Source organism: Sphaeramia orbicularis, chromosome 21, assembly GCF_902148855.1.
Source record: "Sphaeramia orbicularis chromosome 21, fSphaOr1.1, whole genome shotgun sequence".
Classification (NCBI taxonomy): Eukaryota; Metazoa; Chordata; class Actinopteri; order Kurtiformes; family Apogonidae; genus Sphaeramia; species Sphaeramia orbicularis.
In genome coordinates this window covers 2598895-2617761 of record NC_043977.1, presented here as the reverse complement: position 1 = coordinate 2617761, position 18867 = coordinate 2598895, and the positions used below count along the sequence as shown (strand labels likewise).

The window sequence follows — 18867 nt, the reverse complement described above, 5'->3', positions numbered from 1 at the left end:
ACAGTGTCTGTATTTAGAGTCTGCAGAAGAGCATTTACACATGTTTACACATCTAATGCACTGACACCAAGGGAGATTTAATGTCCATATTTGGGTCCTATTTTTGGACCCAATATTTGATTATAAATTCACTAATTATGGGATGGATCAGAGTAAGTGTATAATTTTTGTTGCATTTCTCTGAGGTCATCATTCGGTCCATCCTGGGGTTAAATCTGTCTACATTTACCTTTGGTTATTGAGTCTAAACAGATGGAACAGTGACAGAAACTAAAATAAACCCAGTTTCACAGAAGCACCCTTTTATATTTGGTGTGAATAAATTAATGTAGAATGCACGGAGGCGTAGGATTTACTCAAACATTATTTGACGCCGTAGAAGAAGAGGGAGGGGAAAACATGTCCCAGGACCGAATCAGTGGGAGGCAGTGTTTTCCTCCTGCCTTCCACTGGATGTACGCTCTTTAATCCCATGATTAAGTTTGTAATCTAAAGCTCATTCTCCCTTGGGCTCCACTTTTCGCACTGACGCCCTGGTAGTGGAGCTGCACTGGGAATTTGACTGTAATTATAATCTGCCTTTCTGAGATCCAGGCTCTGAGCAGCTGAAGTCAGAGGGGAATGTTTTATGTCTGTTTGGAGGAGACAATGAGGACGCAAACGCTTTTTCCACCGCTTCTACCAGGCTTGTACAGTGGGATATGTAGAGTAGTTCTATATGGAATAAAGTCACCTCAAACTATCAGAACATGGTCCTGATTGACCATCTCTGAATTCACTTAACTTTCAGAAAATAGTCTCATTAACCCCAGTGAACACTTTATAGAATGTCCTCCTTCTATCTTCAGGAATTTTTCGATATTGGGGTTTCTATATAATAATAATAATAATAATAATAATAATAATAATAACAATATTTTGGTTTCATATAGCGGTTTTCTAAGCACAGGTATACAGTTTCAACTGTTTATTCAAGCACTTGGTGACAAATTTCTACATTTTTATACATATTTATGACTAGATATACAAAGGATACATATTAGCTGTAGAAAGTGATTCATTAAGCACATTTAATGCTCAGTAAAATCTACAACCACACTTCTAGGAAATAAAACAAAGAAAATTATGCTTAAATGCATATATATGTATACACACAAAGTAGTATTTATAACCCAAATACAAAGAGAAAAAGAAGGAGCCTAACAGTGCATATGTACATTTAGTATTTAGATATTCAAGTATAAAAGGTAACTATGAACGTAAGAGTAGCATAGAAAAAAACAAACACACAAAACAAACCCTTGACTTCAGTCTTTTTTGTAAGTTTGTGACTAGGGATGTAACGAAATGAAAATTTCATATCACGGTTATTGTGGCCAAAATTATCACAGTTATCATTATTATTGCGGTATTATTGAAATTGTGCTCAAAATATTCAGAAAGTACTAATACACACACTGAAATAATTTAACCAAGTTGTATTTTGGAAAAAACAACAAAAAAAACAAATAAAATAATTGCCCATTTTTCAGTCCTTTTGATTTGGCCTTTATATACTATATAAACAAATGTTTACTATACCCATGTTTGGGATCTGTTTTTTCAGCTCAACTTCATTTATATAATTTTTCTCTTTCACCTACTATATCAACATAAAAGGACAGAAAAAGCAAAAAAATATATAAAATCTGATTTGAAAAATGTATATAATTTATTGCATAAATAACACACAGATGCTTAACGAACCTTTTCAAAGACTTTAAAAGTGAATATTGGTTCAAATATTAGGTATAGAAAATTAAAATGATAAATTAAAACTATACTCAAATATTTGACATAAAAGCAGATCTTTACATAGGGTTTTCTTCGGAAAAGTGCGGTAATCAAACACGGTTATCATGATAATTAGAACTGAAACGGTAATACTAACCGTCTGCAATTTTACCGTGGTTTAGCGTTATACCGGTAATCGTTACATCCCTATGTGTGACGATGCGTTTCTGTTGTTGGATCTGAAGCTGAAAACTTTGGGACTCATTACACTAGTGGAACTTTTGCATATTTCACATGGTCTTTCGTGTCCAAACTCATTAGTGTGTGTTCTTTTCTTGTGTCCTGTAGGGGGCGTTAGTCACAGCCTGTGCAGATGACACACTACACCTGTGGAATCTGCGCCAGAGGAGACCAGCTGTCCTGCATTCACTCAAGTTCAACAGAGAAAGGTAAAGCTCGTTAAAACACACCTACACAGCCGAGGCTTTCACACTGGGTTTGTCCTCATTATGGGCTGCTGTCGTCTCAAAGGTCCACCATGAGGTCCACACTAATGACAGCCGGTGATTTAGCTGAGACGCCTGCAGATGTGGACCGTATGGGAACAGAAGGACACGGTTTTAGAGGCAGAAGTTAGCTAGTTATGTACGGGAGGAACTCAACAAGCTAACGCCAACTTTCCAAAAACACCATCCACATAAATACTGTCATGAGTGGCTTTTCCATCGGACATCTGCGCAAACTTTACCGATATTTACTAAATGTTGAAAAAACAGAAGTGTGGAATGTCGTTTTTTCCATTAAATTCCAAATGTGCTGATTAGTTTCTGTCTTCTGGTAGATGTCAGTGTCAGTCCTTCCATAAACAGGAACATAAACCTGTGCTGTTTTGAATCTAGAATGCTGGTTCCTCCTCTATCTCTAATTCTAAACTGATGTGGTTTCCTGGTGTGTCCACACATACACACACATAGGGATGGGAATCGAGAACCAGTTCTTTTTGAGAACCGGATACCAGTAGCTTGATTCCTTGGAATCATTTGCCTGCTTAACGATTCTGCCTTCGTTGCACATGCGCGATGACGTCACACGTACGCTGCATTGTTTTGGTCAGAACGAAGACAACATGGTGTTGAGGCAGAAATGGACTAAACAGACCACACCAGGTCCAAACAGGTCCAAACAGGTCCAAACAGACCACACCAGGTCCAAACAGGTCCAAACAGGTCCAAACAGACCACACCAGGTCCAAACAGGTCCAAACAGACCACACCAGGTCCAAACAGGTCCAAACAGACCACACCAGGTCCAAACAGACCACACCAGGTCCAAACAGGTCCAAACAGACCACACCAGGTCCAAACAGACCACACCAGGTCCAAACAGGTCCAAACAGACCACACCAGGTCCAAACAGACCACACCAGGTCCAAACAGGTCCAAACAGACCACACCAGGTCCAAACAGACCACACCAGGTCCAAACAGACCACACCAGGTCCAAACAGACCACACCAGGTCCAAACAGGTCCAAACAGACCACACCAGGTCCAAACAGACCACACCAGGTCTAAACAGACCACACCAGGTCCAAACAGGTCCAAACAGACCACACCAGGTCTAAACAGACCACACCAGGTCCAGTTGAACTCTGTCAAAGCTTCCATTTCTTCTAAAGGTGGAATCCCTCCAATCTGTTCAAACATTTGTCCACAGCATGTGATTCATTTACAGGAATGTCACATATTTGATTCGCTACTTAGCGATGCTTGTGAATGTAGCAGCAGAGTGAACACTGGCCCAGTTCTGGTTCTGGTGCGGGCAACAAACGTTGTACCCCCTCAAAATAAAATCTGAAGGTAGGGGAAAGGAAATGCGGTGCACAACAACGGGAGACGAGCAAAATTGAACCGGAAACTGGAAATGTGGCAATAGAAGAATTAGTAAAGTGTCTTTAGTTTCACTTTCACTGCAGCCCCCCCCCCCCCCCCCCCAGGCCTGGCGTCATCTGTTATCATTATTTTTTCATACTATATATGTTATATTTTCTGTGCAGATGGAAATATAACAGACAGTTAATGCAAACACACCCGTTTGTACTCTTTTATTCCTTCACCCATTGACAATCGATAAGAGAATCAGATCGATAAACAAAATCAATAATGGAATGGGAATCGTTAAATTCTTATGGATTCCCATCCCTGCCCACACATGTTTGGTTTAAACTCTTCTTCTTCTCTTGTTCTAACATCCATCAACATCCAATTTTTTTTTGTTCACATGACTCTAGTTGCGTAAAAAAGTCTTTCCATTGCAATTTTGCGCAATATACCAATTTCACTACATCTGAAAAACCACCTCTTACAAGAACAAAAACTTTTCATCGAAAAATGATGTAAATTCAGATGCTTGATAATTGTTTATCCACACGATTAGCTGAAAATAATGCTAATATTAGCTAATGTTGCTAACATACATTAACAAGCTGGCTATTGAAATTAACTACCACTAAACTTCCGGAAAAAAAAATTCTGATGGTCTTGTTTTTCGTAACTTCTCAAACACAACTACAGAACAGCTGCTTGTCAGGGAAAAAAAATCTGTTTTATTCAGTCAACAGAAGCTTTAAGGAAACAGCGAAGCATCGATCCCAGCCCACATGGATCCACTGGAACAGATGGTACTCACTCATCTGTCACTCAAGTGTCCAAAAGTTTATTTTTGCACAACTTTGAGTCTGAATATTATGTGACGTGATGAGAGTTCACCATATGTACGGTTGTAATTAATAGGGAAACCAGCTCATTAGCTGATATCTGACTTTCAATTCAATATCATTTGGCATCCATCATCTTTGATTCTGCTGCTTAAACAGAAAATCATTCAATATTTTTCCACCAAACTCACAATATTTTATTGTAGGAGTGGGTCCTGGGCTATTTAATAACCTGGAAACACTAGAATTCATGCAGAATATTTTTCTCCAAACCTACTAATACTTTTACACCAATCTGATACTGGTCCAAACAGATCCAGCAGGTTCAGTTCCAGAGCTCTGATCTATGAGTCAGTCTATTTAGTTCAGTTCTATGTTATTTTATGTGTGCGTATGACGTCAGTCTGCTGGTCTAAATTATAATCAGTTTACAGATCGAAACAATAGCAGCTTTTATAGAATCTAAAACAGACTATTAATAAGAATATTGGATGTAAATCTTCACTCTGAACACTGGTGTCAGATCAGTTCATGGAATGCTCAAACCTGTGCATTCGCATTCGCGACCTGTGAACCATAAGAGGTCACACTGCAGGGAAATGTGTCCTAAATCGGATATTTTCACCCATATGTGACCTGTTATTCACACAGCGTACTCCAGTCTGTGCCGTACCTGGATACGTTCACACCTTTCCTGCAGATATTGCATTTACACGTGTGTTCTGCGGCCTGTGCTCGAATATGAATGTGTGTTTCAGGGCCCAAACAGTAGGTGGCGGTGTGGAAGGAATTCTGTCGCTATCCTACAAATGTGGAAGTCAGAAGACAAACCCTTACCTATCTGTTACCTGTTTGAGGCAAAGAGAAGAAGTCCGGTACGGTACTGGAGCATGGAACGGTTCCATTCACATGGATAAAATTAAGCGGACTCTGGGGTCCAGCGTACTCGGATGCAGACTCAGGTGCACAGTGTGAAAATGCCCTGAGTCAGTTTGTCTTTTTTCTGGATCTTCTTGCTACCCTCTACTCTAAATAGTTCGAGCTCCTCTGCTGCAGAGCATCTGTTCTGTGGGAGGTGAAGAAAAGCAAGGCCTGGGCTTCTCCCAGGAGAAACGGCTCAATCGCTTTTCTCAACCATTAAACATTAATAGCAAACAATGGCCTGGACATGCTGATGCTTGATTTTGGAAACGTTTCCCCTCTTGGTTAAGGAAAGTGGAGGAACCACTTTACTGGACTCAGCATTTATTGGGCTCTTGGTGTTTGTGCCCTAAAGTCTTACGTTTGCAAAGCTGAAAAAATAACATAAAACCCACCTGTCCTAGGTCAAGACACTGTATAACTTTGATCAGCTGTTTTTGTCATAACCACCTACACTCTTATCTCAACTAAAGGAAAGTTTTGCTTCAATAAGTTTAATTTTCTGAACGTTTTAATAGAGGAGATACTTCAGAATGTTGTAGAGCTCTAAACAACATCCTACAGCACATTTTATCATCATGTTATACTTTGTAAAAATGTTTAAATGTAAAAAAAAAAACAGTCTTTTCATCAAAGTTGAGTCACGGATGAAAAGATCTGAGTCTGAAAGGAATGCACCAAAGTCGATTTTCACTTTCACTGGAGTCACAGAGTCGAGGACATTTTATGAATATGCCTCCATTCAAGGCAGGAGTTATATGAGGTGCCTTCTGAAAGCATGTGCACAACAATCTGTCATTATTTTTCCTCCCAGAATATATATTTTTTGTTCATAAAAGTGAAATAAAAACCAGGTTGACACAAGTTCAGCCTGGTTTCTAATACAAGTCAAAGCCTTGTGCTGCATTCCAGGGCATCATTCTCCCTCTAATGAAACTTTCTGTCACGAGAGAGCAATGAATGTTCGCTGGAAGAAAGAAGGATCTCAATCCTGCCATAAGAAAGAAATCCTAATGTTCAACCGGGGGCACATTCATAATGCAACAGAGCCTCAGGATAATGGGCTGGGACACTTAGTTAAAAATGGCTGCAAGTTGTTAAGAAAAGTCGTCAGTGTTTCTGTAATAGAGTGGAAGGATTGAAGTCATTAGTCAAGTGGAGAACCATCCACGTTCTCCTGGATGTTCTGAATCAAGTCTGTTCATGGTGGGTCCAGTGGGATTTCTCATGGAATGGTAACTACTGTCTGAGCTAAAGGTCAAAGAATCTGAAATGTCATAATGTCATAATAAGTTATAGTAAGTTGTTGAAGAGAGGCTGTTGTTCTATTGAAAATAGTTATTGATTATTATAAATTCTTATTCTTATTCTGTTGTTTTTATTTGGTAGTGGCTTGTTCTTATTTTTTGTTGTTTTAATTGAATGGCTTTTTATGTTTGTTTTTTTTTAACCTGTTCTTGTATTTTATTCTTTTATTTTGGTTTTATTTATTCTTCTGTTCAGCACTGTTTTCTTTTTGGTACAGTTCTATGTCTTTTAATCTATTCTGTGTTTTATTCTGTTATTTTGGCTTAAATTATTCTTCTGTATTATTCTTCTATGTTCTCTAGTCGACCTGATTACTTTTCGCCAATATTAGGCTAAAGTTCAAAAATGAATTTTTCGCTGTAACTTCCGTCAAAACTGTCGTATCAACTTGAAACCAAAGCCAAATTGTGCATTTATCCGCACTGCATCATGATGTCATACGGGCCACGCCCTCATTAACGCCCCCCTTTCCTGTCTGCTCCTGGTTATTGTGATTTTTTTGAAATTTGCTGATATTTTTTAAAGTTTTTTGTTGTTTCTGTTTATTGTTGTTATGTTTTAGCCTGTCGTTTGCTTCTGTTGCAGATTTTTTTTTTTTTTATTGTTTATTGTTCATTCACATGTATACAAGACAATAAAACATAATAATAACAATAAAAAACATGCCGGGGTAGCCAAAAACCAAAGTGGTTTACCGTGGGCCTCCCAAAAAACTTGAAATAAAAAAAGTATTTGTCTAATAATGATATACAATCATAAGCAAACAAAATTAACTAAATGAAGGAAATAAGTCAAAAACAAGTATAACAAAGAAACTGTATACATTGTAAGCAGTGCACATGGAAATAAATAAGAATCGACAAAACTAACTAGATTCTGTATCCGTGTTTGTGTCTGACCCCTGTCCTGTAATATTCAGACTAGGGCGTTAGTGACTCCAGCTTTTTTCATATTGACTTATTTGTCAATAAAGTCAAAGTTGAGTCGACTTGTCGTATGATGATGTCATCACATTGACAGCGGAGGAACAACACAGACACACAACTGTTCAACAATGAGCAACTTATACTAACGTTCACTGGAACATTCAGAATGTTCAGTAAAGAGCAGAATAAAAAACTAAAACACAAGCATCAACAGACCTTCACAGACATTTAACCAAAACTAAACATAGGCGAACACCTGGAATTTTCTTTTAAATGTAAGTGAAGAACATGAAGTAGGAAAAGGTTCAGACAGCGGCAGAAAAGACGCACAACATGTTAGAAAAAGAGCGCATTGTCTGAATGAAATAAATGAACAGAATAATCCAAACACATTATTCTTCAGTCTTGGTGGTGCTTCCATGGTTCAGAACATTAGATCACAGTCAGTTTAGTTCCTACTCTGACTCGTCTTCTTCCTTCTGTCTTGGCTTTGCGCTAGTGATGTGCGGGTGTTTTTTTGTTTTTTTTTTTAATCTGTTTTTAATCTGTTGTCAAAATTTTTGTGGAATCTTTTGACTCGCCCCGCAAATAAAGTGACATTTTTTGGACCCGCACCAACCCGACCCAGGACCGCTGATCGGCGCGTCACTACCGCTCACTGCGCTCCATGTTTTCATGTGTAAAGATGAGAGTATCCACATGTGCTGAATGACGGCTCATGCACTGTTGGTGATGGAAGAGAGAGAGAATAACACACGACTAGTCGACTCCTCCAACGTAACGTCGACTTGTGCCACAGACGTTGACGCGTCTGTAAACGCGCAGCAAGCAGTAAATCTCAAAAACCACAATTTATTTCGGTTAATGAACTACTGCCCCAGTTCCTTTTAACTTTAAACCACCTCGGTACCAAAAATCTCTGGTTATCTGGACAAAAGGCTGCGTGTTCTAGAGATTTTTCGACCAACAGTGGCTCTGGACTACTCCACTTAGGCTGCAACCAGAGGGGGGGGTCGTATAATTTAAATGAACTCACCAGTTATGTTTGGGATGGATGGACCAAACAAGGAGAAAGGAAGAACTCACTAAAAAGAAGGGTTGAGGTTTTAAAAAGTTAAAACAATAGCTTGATTTATGGCTTCAGGCAAAAATAAAAAAAAAATACAAAAAGAATCTAGCATCAAACACACATTTCGTCTCAGAGAGAAAAAGAAAAAAAAACCAAAAAAAGAGTTTCCTTCATTACTTTTTATAGTCTTTAGTGACTCTGGAGACTCCCAGTATTCAATGGCATCATTTGTCGTATGCTTATTATTGGTTAATAGTAGTTACTGGGCAGAACATGTCAGTCACTCCATAAGCTAATTTTAAGAAAAGCACATGCTTTTACATGTGCACAGCTTTAGCTTAACACCTGCACTGTTAGGCTAGCATTTAGGGATGTAACGATTACTGGTATAATGATAAACCGTGGTAAAACTGCAGACGGTTAATATTACCATTTAAATTCTAATTATCATGATAACCGTGTTTGATTACCGCACTTTTAGGAGGAAAAACACCTCTGTAAAGATCTGCTTTTATGTCAAATATTTGTGTGTAGTTTTAATTTATTACAATTTTAATTTTCTATACCTAATATTTGGAACCAATATTCACTTTTAAAGTCTTTGAAAAGGTTCGTTAAGCATCTGTGTGTTATTTATGCAATAAATTATATACATTTTTCAAATTGGATTTTATACTTTTTTGTGTTTTCTGTCCTTTTATGTTTTTATAGTAGGTTAAAGTGAAAAAACAGACAGATGATATAGATGAAGTTGTGCTGAAAAAACAGATCCCAAACATGGGTATAGTAAACATTTGTTTATACAGGGTGGGGAAGCAAAATGTACTATATTCTGAGGCAGGGATTGAAAGACAGTGTATGACCAATTAGTTTATGGAAAGTCATGAGAATTTATTTGCCACAAGAAAATGTCCATAATAGAAAATGTTTTTATTCTATGTGTCCTCCTTCTTTCTCAATAACTGCCTTCACACGCTTCCTGAAACTTGCACAAGTGTTCCTCAAATATTGGGGTGACAACTTCTCCCATTCTTCTTTAATAGTATCTTCCAGACTTTCTGGTAATAGTTTTGCTCATAGTCATTCTCTTCTTTCCATTATAAACAGTCTTTATGGACACTCCAACTATTTTGGAAATCTCCTTTGGTGTGACGAGTGCATTCAGCAAATCACACACTCTTTGACGTTTGCTTTCCTGATTACTCATATGGGCAAAAGTTTCTGAAAAGGTATGGATAATAGTGTTAGGTATGATTATGACATCAGTATATGTTTGAGTTCAAAACAACTGACGTAGTGTCTGCTGAGAAAAAACAACTAAATGTTCATTGTACATTTTGCTTCCCCACCCTGTATAGTATATAAAGGCAAAATCAAAAGGACTGAAAAATGGACAAAATAGTCTCAGACCACTAAGGGTTAATATTTGAATGTTTCTGCAACAGAAGGGACATTGTACCAATTATTTTATTTGTTTTTTTTTTGGTTGTTTTTTGGTTGTTTTTTTTTTTTTTTTAATATAACTTGGTTAAATTATTTCAGTGTGTGTATTAGTACTTTTTGAACATTTTGAGCACAATTTCAACAATACCGTGATAATAATGATAACCGTGATAATTTTGGTCACAATAACTGTGATATGAAATTTTCATATCGTTGCATCCCTACTAGCATTTCTTGATCACAAAAATCCCCTTAGTTCATAATCTGTTTTTTCTGCTCGACTCTCTTTACCACAACTACTTTCTAAAGCTGTAAAATTAGATCTTTGTCGTTGCAATTGACCTTTTCTCCAAGTTCAGCACAGACAGGTGTGAGTTCATCTAAACCACACACACACACACACACACACACACACGAATCAAACCTGACACTGACTGTTCAGTACAAATAAGGATACTAAATACAGTTAAAAATTAAATCAGAATATGACAACTTAGATCTGCAAAAATAAAAGATTCTTCAAGCAAAACAACTTTGTAATGTAAAGATTAAGCAGACAACTCATAACGTTACATTTCTTCTTCTCCATTTTGGTTCATGATGTATGATGTCCATCTGACATTTTAGAACTAGTCAAACTCACACATACATCTTCCAGTTAACATGATCCATACAACACGTCGACAAACCGACATTTCAGTTAATGCCCTAATCCATACAGTAATAAAATAATTAAATCCAATCAATAGGGGAATTGATCTAAGATTCAAAACCTTCTTAGATCAAAACTGTCAAACTTATACAGGAGGACAAATGACTGAACAGGACAGGGGGAAAAAAAAAAAAAACCTCCTAAAAACCCTATTTAAATCTTTTCTTTGTGTCGAATCCTTCCCAGTTCGTTGCTGTAATCTCATGTAAATTCACCAATTAACACAAACCAAACTGGATTCAGATTGACGGTGTTCCTTTCTTTATTTTCGGCCCCTGCCCACACAGCTCACACAGGTGAAGGTTAAGAACCATGTTTTGCTTCCAAACTGCTCAACGCCTCTCTCAGTAACTCTACCTGTCTTGTGCGCTGATAAGGTAGGAGGTGAAAAAAAAAACCCAGTGGCTCGCAGCTGCGGAGCGGTGAATCATGCTCCAGATAAAAGAGAAAAAAGGCCATTGTGAGTCATCTGTCAGAGGCTGGGCAGCCACTTGCCATTTAGCTCGGTGTTTCTAGGCTGAACCTCTGACAATTAGCACCCTAACACCCCCTTCAAACCCCACGTGAATAACCAGTGAATCACTGCCAACGGTGGCGGTGAGTTTAGTGATAATTGTCAGTCAGCGGCTCCTGCCCGACGCCCCCCCCCCCCCCCCCCCCCCCCAACCGTCACTCTGTTGTCAAAAGGAATCCGACAATAAATAAAACACTGGACGCCTGGTTTCTTCCACCTCAGAAAAGGGTCGTTTGAGGTCGAGGCGGTTCCAAGGTTATTATCATTAACGAAAACTAACGAATAGGGCTGTAAGAAAATATCGGTTCTGCCAGATATTGCGATATTTCATTTCATAATACTGTATCGATATTAAAAAGTACTGTATGGATATTTTTAAGTATTTATTCAAATGCAGATATGGTGGAGGTTCATTTTTGTTTTTCTTTTTTGTTAATCATGCACTTTTATTTCTATATTCACATGTTGTTTGTTTACTACAAAAGCAGTATTGTGATATCACAGGTCATATGTGTAGTTTTTTGAAATTGACAACTGTTACTTCAAGTATCCTAAAAGCACTTGTTACTGTCTGAAAGAAGCAGATGTTAGGTGTTTTTTTTTAATTGGAATTGCACAAAAATAATGTTCTAATGTTAGATGATTCAGGGACTGTTCACTGTGTACTCTTTTCACAACTAATAGAATAGGAACATTTAAGCAGGATCTTAAACTGTAATGTCTGTAAAACATTATTTGTTTATTTATTTGTGTGTTCTTTTTTTCTTTGTACTGGTAAACTCGCCTGTGAAAGCTATTTATTCAAATGCAGCACTTTAAGTTTTTCCAGGAAATAATCTTTAAAAAAAGAAACAAATAAAAAAATATGGCCTTGTTAACGGTATTGTCATAGATTGCTACATATCGTATCGTGATCCTAGTATTGTGATTTGTATCGTATTGCCAGATTCTTGCTGATACACAGCCCTACTAACGAAATGACGAAAACTGGAATCGTAAAAACATTTTCGTTAACTGAAATAAATAAAAACTATAATTAAAATAAATAAACCATAACTAACTGAAACTGTATTGTGTGTTTACAAAACTAACTAAAATGGATAAAATTCCCTTCGTTTTTGTCTTTGTCAGTGTCGGATTGATATGAAATCGATTTCTTTGTCTTTGTCAGTTTTTTCTGCTGTCTCCATACGACACTTTTTGCTCCGTCACTTGTGTTCACTTGTGGTTTCCAGTCGTCTTCTGGTCCCCACTCTACCTGGAAACATGGAGACTAAAGCAGCAGAGTCCTGTCTGGGATTGATTTGAATATGACGACAGAGAAGAAGAGAAAATAGACGACTTAACTAAAACTAAACTACAACTAAACTAAAACCAAGCATTTAGAAGAAAACGCAAACTAATAAAAAAAAATCGGACCACTGTCCCTGTATCTTAGCGGCCAAATTTAAAGCTTAGGTAAATGTATCCAGATCCATTTATTCTCCCCCAGTTCTGTGTATTTATTCTATTACAGAAATAGTCCATGTTTTGCTCATATTCAATCAGATCTGTAAAAAATTCAAATTCACACTTGATATCATTGATACTGATTTATTGGATCAATCCACTTCCTATCTGTTATAATGGGAACATTTTTCAAAGTCGCACCAAATCCAGAATCAGATCTGGATCCAAATAATTTCAATCCCTTGTGCTGACATCATCATACAGAAGCTGTAGACCAAGTCTGAAGTCAATCAGAACTGGAGTTTGGGAGAAGAAGACGATTGAAATTTTTGTAACAGATGACAGACGACACATGACGACAGTAGCTAACAGCCTGTCGGCCGCTAAGCTGACCAGCAAACCTGCTGTAAAAACGAATTAAAACTAACTGAATTAGAGAAAAAAACATCAAAACTAAATAAAACTAAACTAGAATGACAAATCCAAAACTACTGGAACCTTGGGTGGGTCTTCGGTCTTCTTCTCCTTCTTCAGTCAGGTGCCGTTGCTCAGGCAGTTGTGTCGTCTGCAGATGGTGAGGTCACCGTTTCCCACAATCATGTCAACAGTTCCATTAATCTGTACATCTGTTGACTTCATTAAAGGTATTAGCTCCTCAGATGTTCCTGCAGGGGCTGTCAGCTGGCGGCCTAACCCATGTCAGCTCACTTCCTGTTTGATTGATAATTAAGACGTAAAGATGAGGCCTGGTCCTCCTGTGGAGTCAGCAGCTCCTCCAGATCCACACTGCCCTTTGGATCTGTGCTCGTCACTACTGCCTTCAGCCTATAGTCCTTCAATCTGTTCCTCCAGTTTGCATCCAACCTTGTCTTCAGTTTTATATTTAATATGTGACACCATTAATGTAAACACTGCTTCCAGTCCAGGCGATCAGTTCTACAGGGTTTTACCAAAGGTTTTTCACCGTAAACAACCGTAAATATGTGGGTCTGTGCAGTTATCTGCCCTGGAGTAAAGCACTGAGTTTAATCTGATTTAATTTTACATCATTACAAGGTTTAAAGTACTTCTGTGTAGTTGTAGATGATGTATTTGTTTAATAATAATTATTCATAACAGGGATGTAACGATTACCGATGTAACGGTAAACTGTGGTAAAATTCCCGACGGTTAGTACTACTGTTTAAATTCTAATTATCATGGTAACGTGTTTGATTAACGCACTTTGAAAGAGAGAGAGAGAGAGCGACAGAGAGAGAGAGAGAGAGAGAGAGAGAGAGAGAGAGAGAGAGAGAGAGAGAGACGCAGTCCAAGCGCACAGAGACTATCGGTCGGTCGGTCGGTCGGAAAAGAAACTAAAACAACTCAAACTTGTTGTAGAAAATGGTCCGTCACTGTCCACAAGGTTCCATCTGGAATGCACATTTGTATTTTAACTTGGTTAAATTATTTCAGTGTGTGTATTTGTACTTTTTTTAACATTTTGAGCACATTTCAACAATACTGCGATAATAATAATAACTGTGATAATTTTGGTCACAATAACCGTGATTTAAAATTTTCATATCGTTACATCCCTAATTCATAATTTCTTAACAAACAGGAAGAAAAGTCCAAGGCCGTCTGTTGAAGCTTTAAAATGCCTTTATAGCAATGAGAATGAAGGCCTTTTAATGCTTAAACAGAGGGCCTTGGAGTTTTCTTCCTGTTCGTCATCTACTTTTTGGGTCCTAGAAGCATTCCTTCCCATGATTTTTCATAATTTCATGCTGAATAATTTAGATAATTGCTAAAGGTGGGGTAGGAGATGTTTTCCTGGAGCATTTTTTACTCTATTACTTAAAATTCACTTCACACCCCGATTACAACCAATTAACTAGAAAAGCACACGGAGAGCGCAGTCCTCCACCAAGGCAGATCCCAAATCACCACCAAAATTTCCAACATTTCCTGAATATTTATCCAAATCCGTCCATAACTTTTTGAGTTATCTTGCTAACAGACAGACAAACAGACAAACCCCGATGAAAACAGAACCTCTGCTGTTCCTTGGTGGAGGTAATTTAATTCTCTAACATAAAAAAAAAAAAATATTTTCTTCACCTGTGGAACAGACAGGACCGAAAAAACACCATCCAATCATTTTAACCAGCACATCGAAATGATTGGATGGTGATATGTCTATCAAACTCAACTGCCATTTGTCCCTCCCCCCTCTGTGAGTCCAGTCTGGTACTCTGGAGGCGTGGCTTCAGGGAGAAGTCTGAAGGAAGTGGTCTGGACTTTTGAATTGAGTATTTTCCAGATGTAGCTGGTTCAAACTGTTTTTCCAGGATCTCCTACCCCACCTTTAAAACAGTATCGATCAGTCAATCAAATTTTATTTATCTAGCACCAAATCATAACAGGCGTTATCTCATGACCCTTTACATATCGAGCTAGTCGAAACCAGACTCTAAGCCAATAATGTCATGTGTTTATATTTTAAGACAGTAATCCTTGTTTACATAGTTTATATACTGGTTCTGTGTTCGGCTGATACTTTACATCAGGGGTGTCAAACATGCGTCCCTGGGGCCAAATGCGTCCCCCCAAAGGTTCTAATCTGGCCCGTGGGATGAATTAGCAAAATGTAAAAATTCCACAGTCTTGAATTGAATTAAGCAAAAAAAAAATTTAGCTTGAATTAAGGAAAAAATGTTGAATCAAACAACAAAAAAAAATCTTCAATTAAGTAAAAAAATTTTGAATTAAGCCAAAAAAAATCTTGAATTAACAACTTCAAATTTTTTTCTTTGTTTTAGTGCAAAAAATCACATTAAATTATGAAAATATTTCCATTTCCAAACTCTCCTGTACCAATAAAATGTGACTAACCTGAACAAATATGACCAACCTGAAATGTCTGTATTAAATTCAGTCCAGTTTGAACTCTTTTCTTCTTGTTCCTCAGTGTTTAGTGTCTTTGGAGATCTGATCCAGAATGCACATGGACTAATGAGAAGTGGAGGCAGAAGACTGGGAAAATTACACTGATTTTTCTTAAGACATCTCAGTTTTTTGAGATTATTCACATCTTTTTTGTTTGGATAGTTTATAAAAGTAAATATTTTCATGATTTCATGGGGGTTTTTTGCACTAAAACAAACAAAAATTCTGAGTTGTCATTATTTCTGGGTTCTTCTGTTCTTCTTTTCCTGGTTGGGTCCACTGCAGATCAAATCAGACTGAATGTGGAACCTGAAAGAACAGGAGTTTGAGAACCCTGCTTTACATAATAGCTCTGTTAGCTTAGCTCGGTTAGCCTAGCCCTGTTAGTGTAGCTGTTTTTTAGCTCTGTTAGCTTAGCTTGGTTAGCCTAGCTGCGTTACCTTAGCTTTGTCATAGTTTAGTCTTAACAGTGGACCAACAAACGTCCACATTCCTAAACATAATACCTTTATACGCTCATAAACCTCATAATTGAACTGACCTGTGTAGAAGAAACGCTGCTGTTTCATCATCATCAAATGTTTGTCATGTACAGCTCAGTCCAGTGGAGAAAACCACAACAGTGTTTGTAGCATTTGTCATTTTCTTTGACTCTAGAAGTTGTTTCTTACTGGTTCTCATCCCATCTGCCCACTGTCTGATGCTTTGCTCAAAGGCCCCATGGTGTTTGGTTTCCTCACCATGGGGGGGGGGGCAGACTGAGTCACTACACACAGACTTTTATCCTGTGTTTTCCTGCCGCCCTCGGAGTCATTTAGATGTACACCCTGAATCTGAATAACAAATAAAGCCGGTCTGTGTTTACAATATTTGAATTTAGAAACACAAATCCAACCCTGTATGACGAAAAAAATCTACTTGCTTGAGGTCGTTTTTACTTGTTTTGAAAAGGAGTAAATGTGTATAATGAGTAGGGCTGTAAGGAAATATCGGTTCTGCAATATATCACAATATTTAACTTCACAATACTGTATTGATATTAAAAAGTACTGTATCGATATTTTTAGGTATTTATTCAAATGTAGGTTATTGTGGAGGTTCATTTTTATTTTATTGTTTTCTTTTTTGTTTATATCTTATTTATTATTATTTAACACTTTAATTCAATAATGTTCGTTCCTTTGTTGGGATTGAACTCAAATCCTGTTCTGATGTTAGTTGTGAACTAATAGAATCTGAACATTTGAACAGGATCTGAAACTGGAATGTCTGGAAAACAGAATTTCACTTTGAACACAGTTGGAACATTTGGTGATAGAACATTAGATCAGAGGTTGCGCTAGACATTTTTATTGTCATTTTGACGGACAGGGTCATAAAAATAGGACTGCATATGAAAGTGGTCTGGGTCAGATTTAGGACCGCATATGAAAGTGGTCTGGGTCAGATTTAGGACCGCATATGAAAGTGGTCTGGGTCAGATTTAGGACCGCATATGAAAGTGGTCTGGGTCAGATTTAGGACCGCATATGAAAGTGGTCTGGGTCAGATTTAGGACCGCATATGAAAGTGGTCCGCATCAGATTTAGGACCACATATGAAAGTGGTCCAGGTCAGATTAGTGCTGTTCAGACTGTCTTGTACAGATCAGATCCAGATCAGATCCAGGTCACATATGGACACATTTACCTTCAGTGTGAACGCAGCCTTCGTGTCCAGATGAAGGGTTCCATTAAACATGCAGATGTATGAAAGTAAATGTCATTTTTTCATCTGAGATGTACATGTTGTTCAGTTTTCCTCGGTGTATTTACAGTTTTAAGATCATGACGGACCTGCTAACTCCATCCTATGATTCAGACCAGTGTGGTATTTAACCTTCATATCCTCCTCAGACCCAGGGGAGTGAAGCTTTAGCTTCTGTTTGACTTTAAACAACTGTCATGATTGGAAACTGCATAATACAACACATTCTTCAGATACGTTTTTTCTGTCATTTATTCATTCATTCATTTATTTATTCATTTATTTATTTATTTATGGAATGTCCTTTGCATTGGACAGCATTTTAAAGTCAAACTGTCAGACTTTTGTCCCCTACAGAGGACAGAGATGTACCACTGGGATTCAGGAGGATAATTCTTTCCTTCCTTCTTTCTTTCTTTCTTTCTTTCTTTCTTTCTTTCTTTCTTTCTTTCTTTCTTTCTTTCTCTTTCTTTCTTTCTTTCTTTCTGTCTTTCTTTCCTTTTCTTTCTTTCTTTGTCTTTTTCTTTCTTTCTTTCTGTCTTTCTGTCTTTCTCTCTCTCTTTCTTTCTTTCTTTCTTTCTTTCTTTGTCTCTTTCTTTCTGTCTTTCTCTCTCTCTTTCTTTCTTTCTCTTTCTTTCTTTCTTTCTTTGTCTCTTTCTTTCTGTCTTTCTTTCTGTCTTTCTTTGTCTCTTTCTTTCTTTCTTTCTTTCTTTCTTTCTGTCTTTCTTTCTTTCTCTCTGTCTTTCTTTCTTTTTTTCTTTCTATCTTTCTTTTTTCTTTTTCTTTCTTTCTATGTCTTTTTCTTTCTTTCTTTCTGCCTTTCTTTATTTTTCTTTTTTTTGTCTTTTTCTTTCTTCTTTTTCTTTTTCTTTCTTTCTTTCTTTCTTTCTGTCTTTCTCTCTGTCTTTCTTTCTTTCTTTTCTTTCTTTCTTTCTTTCTTTTTTTCTTTCTTTCTTTGTCTCTTTCTTTCTTTCTTTCTTTCTTTCTTTCTTTCTTTGTCTTTCTTTCTGTCTTTTTTCTTTCTCTCTTTCTTTCTCTCTCTCTTTCTTTCTTTCTTCTTTTTCTTTCTTTCTTTGTTTCTTTCTTCTCTTCTTTCTTTCTTTCTTTCTTTTCTTTCTTTCTTTCTTTCTTTCTTTCTTTCTTTCTTTCTTTCCTTTTCTTTCTTTCGTTCTTTCTTTCTTTCTGTCTTTCTTTCTTTCTCTTTCTTTCTTTCTTTCTGTCTTTCTTTCTTTCTTTCTTTCTTTCGTTCTTTCTTTCTTTCTGTCTTTCTTTCTTTCTTTCTTTCTTTCTTTCTGTCTTTCTTTTCTTTCTTTCTTTCTTTCTTTCTTTCGTTCTTTCTTTCTTTCTTTCTTTCTGTCTTT

General features: G+C 37.2%; 1 protein-coding gene across 1 annotated transcript in view; it reads left to right on the top strand.

Moving 5' to 3' along the window:
• stxbp5l (syntaxin binding protein 5L) overlaps window positions 1–18867 on the top strand; it is a 354919-nt gene that overhangs the window by 151777 nt on the left and 184275 nt on the right. Inside the window, exon 5 of the mRNA XM_030125454.1 lies at window positions 2122–2222. Coding sequence (XP_029981314.1) covers window positions 2122–2222 — 101 coding nt within the window. The remainder of the gene's footprint in view (window positions 1–2121; window positions 2223–18867) is intronic.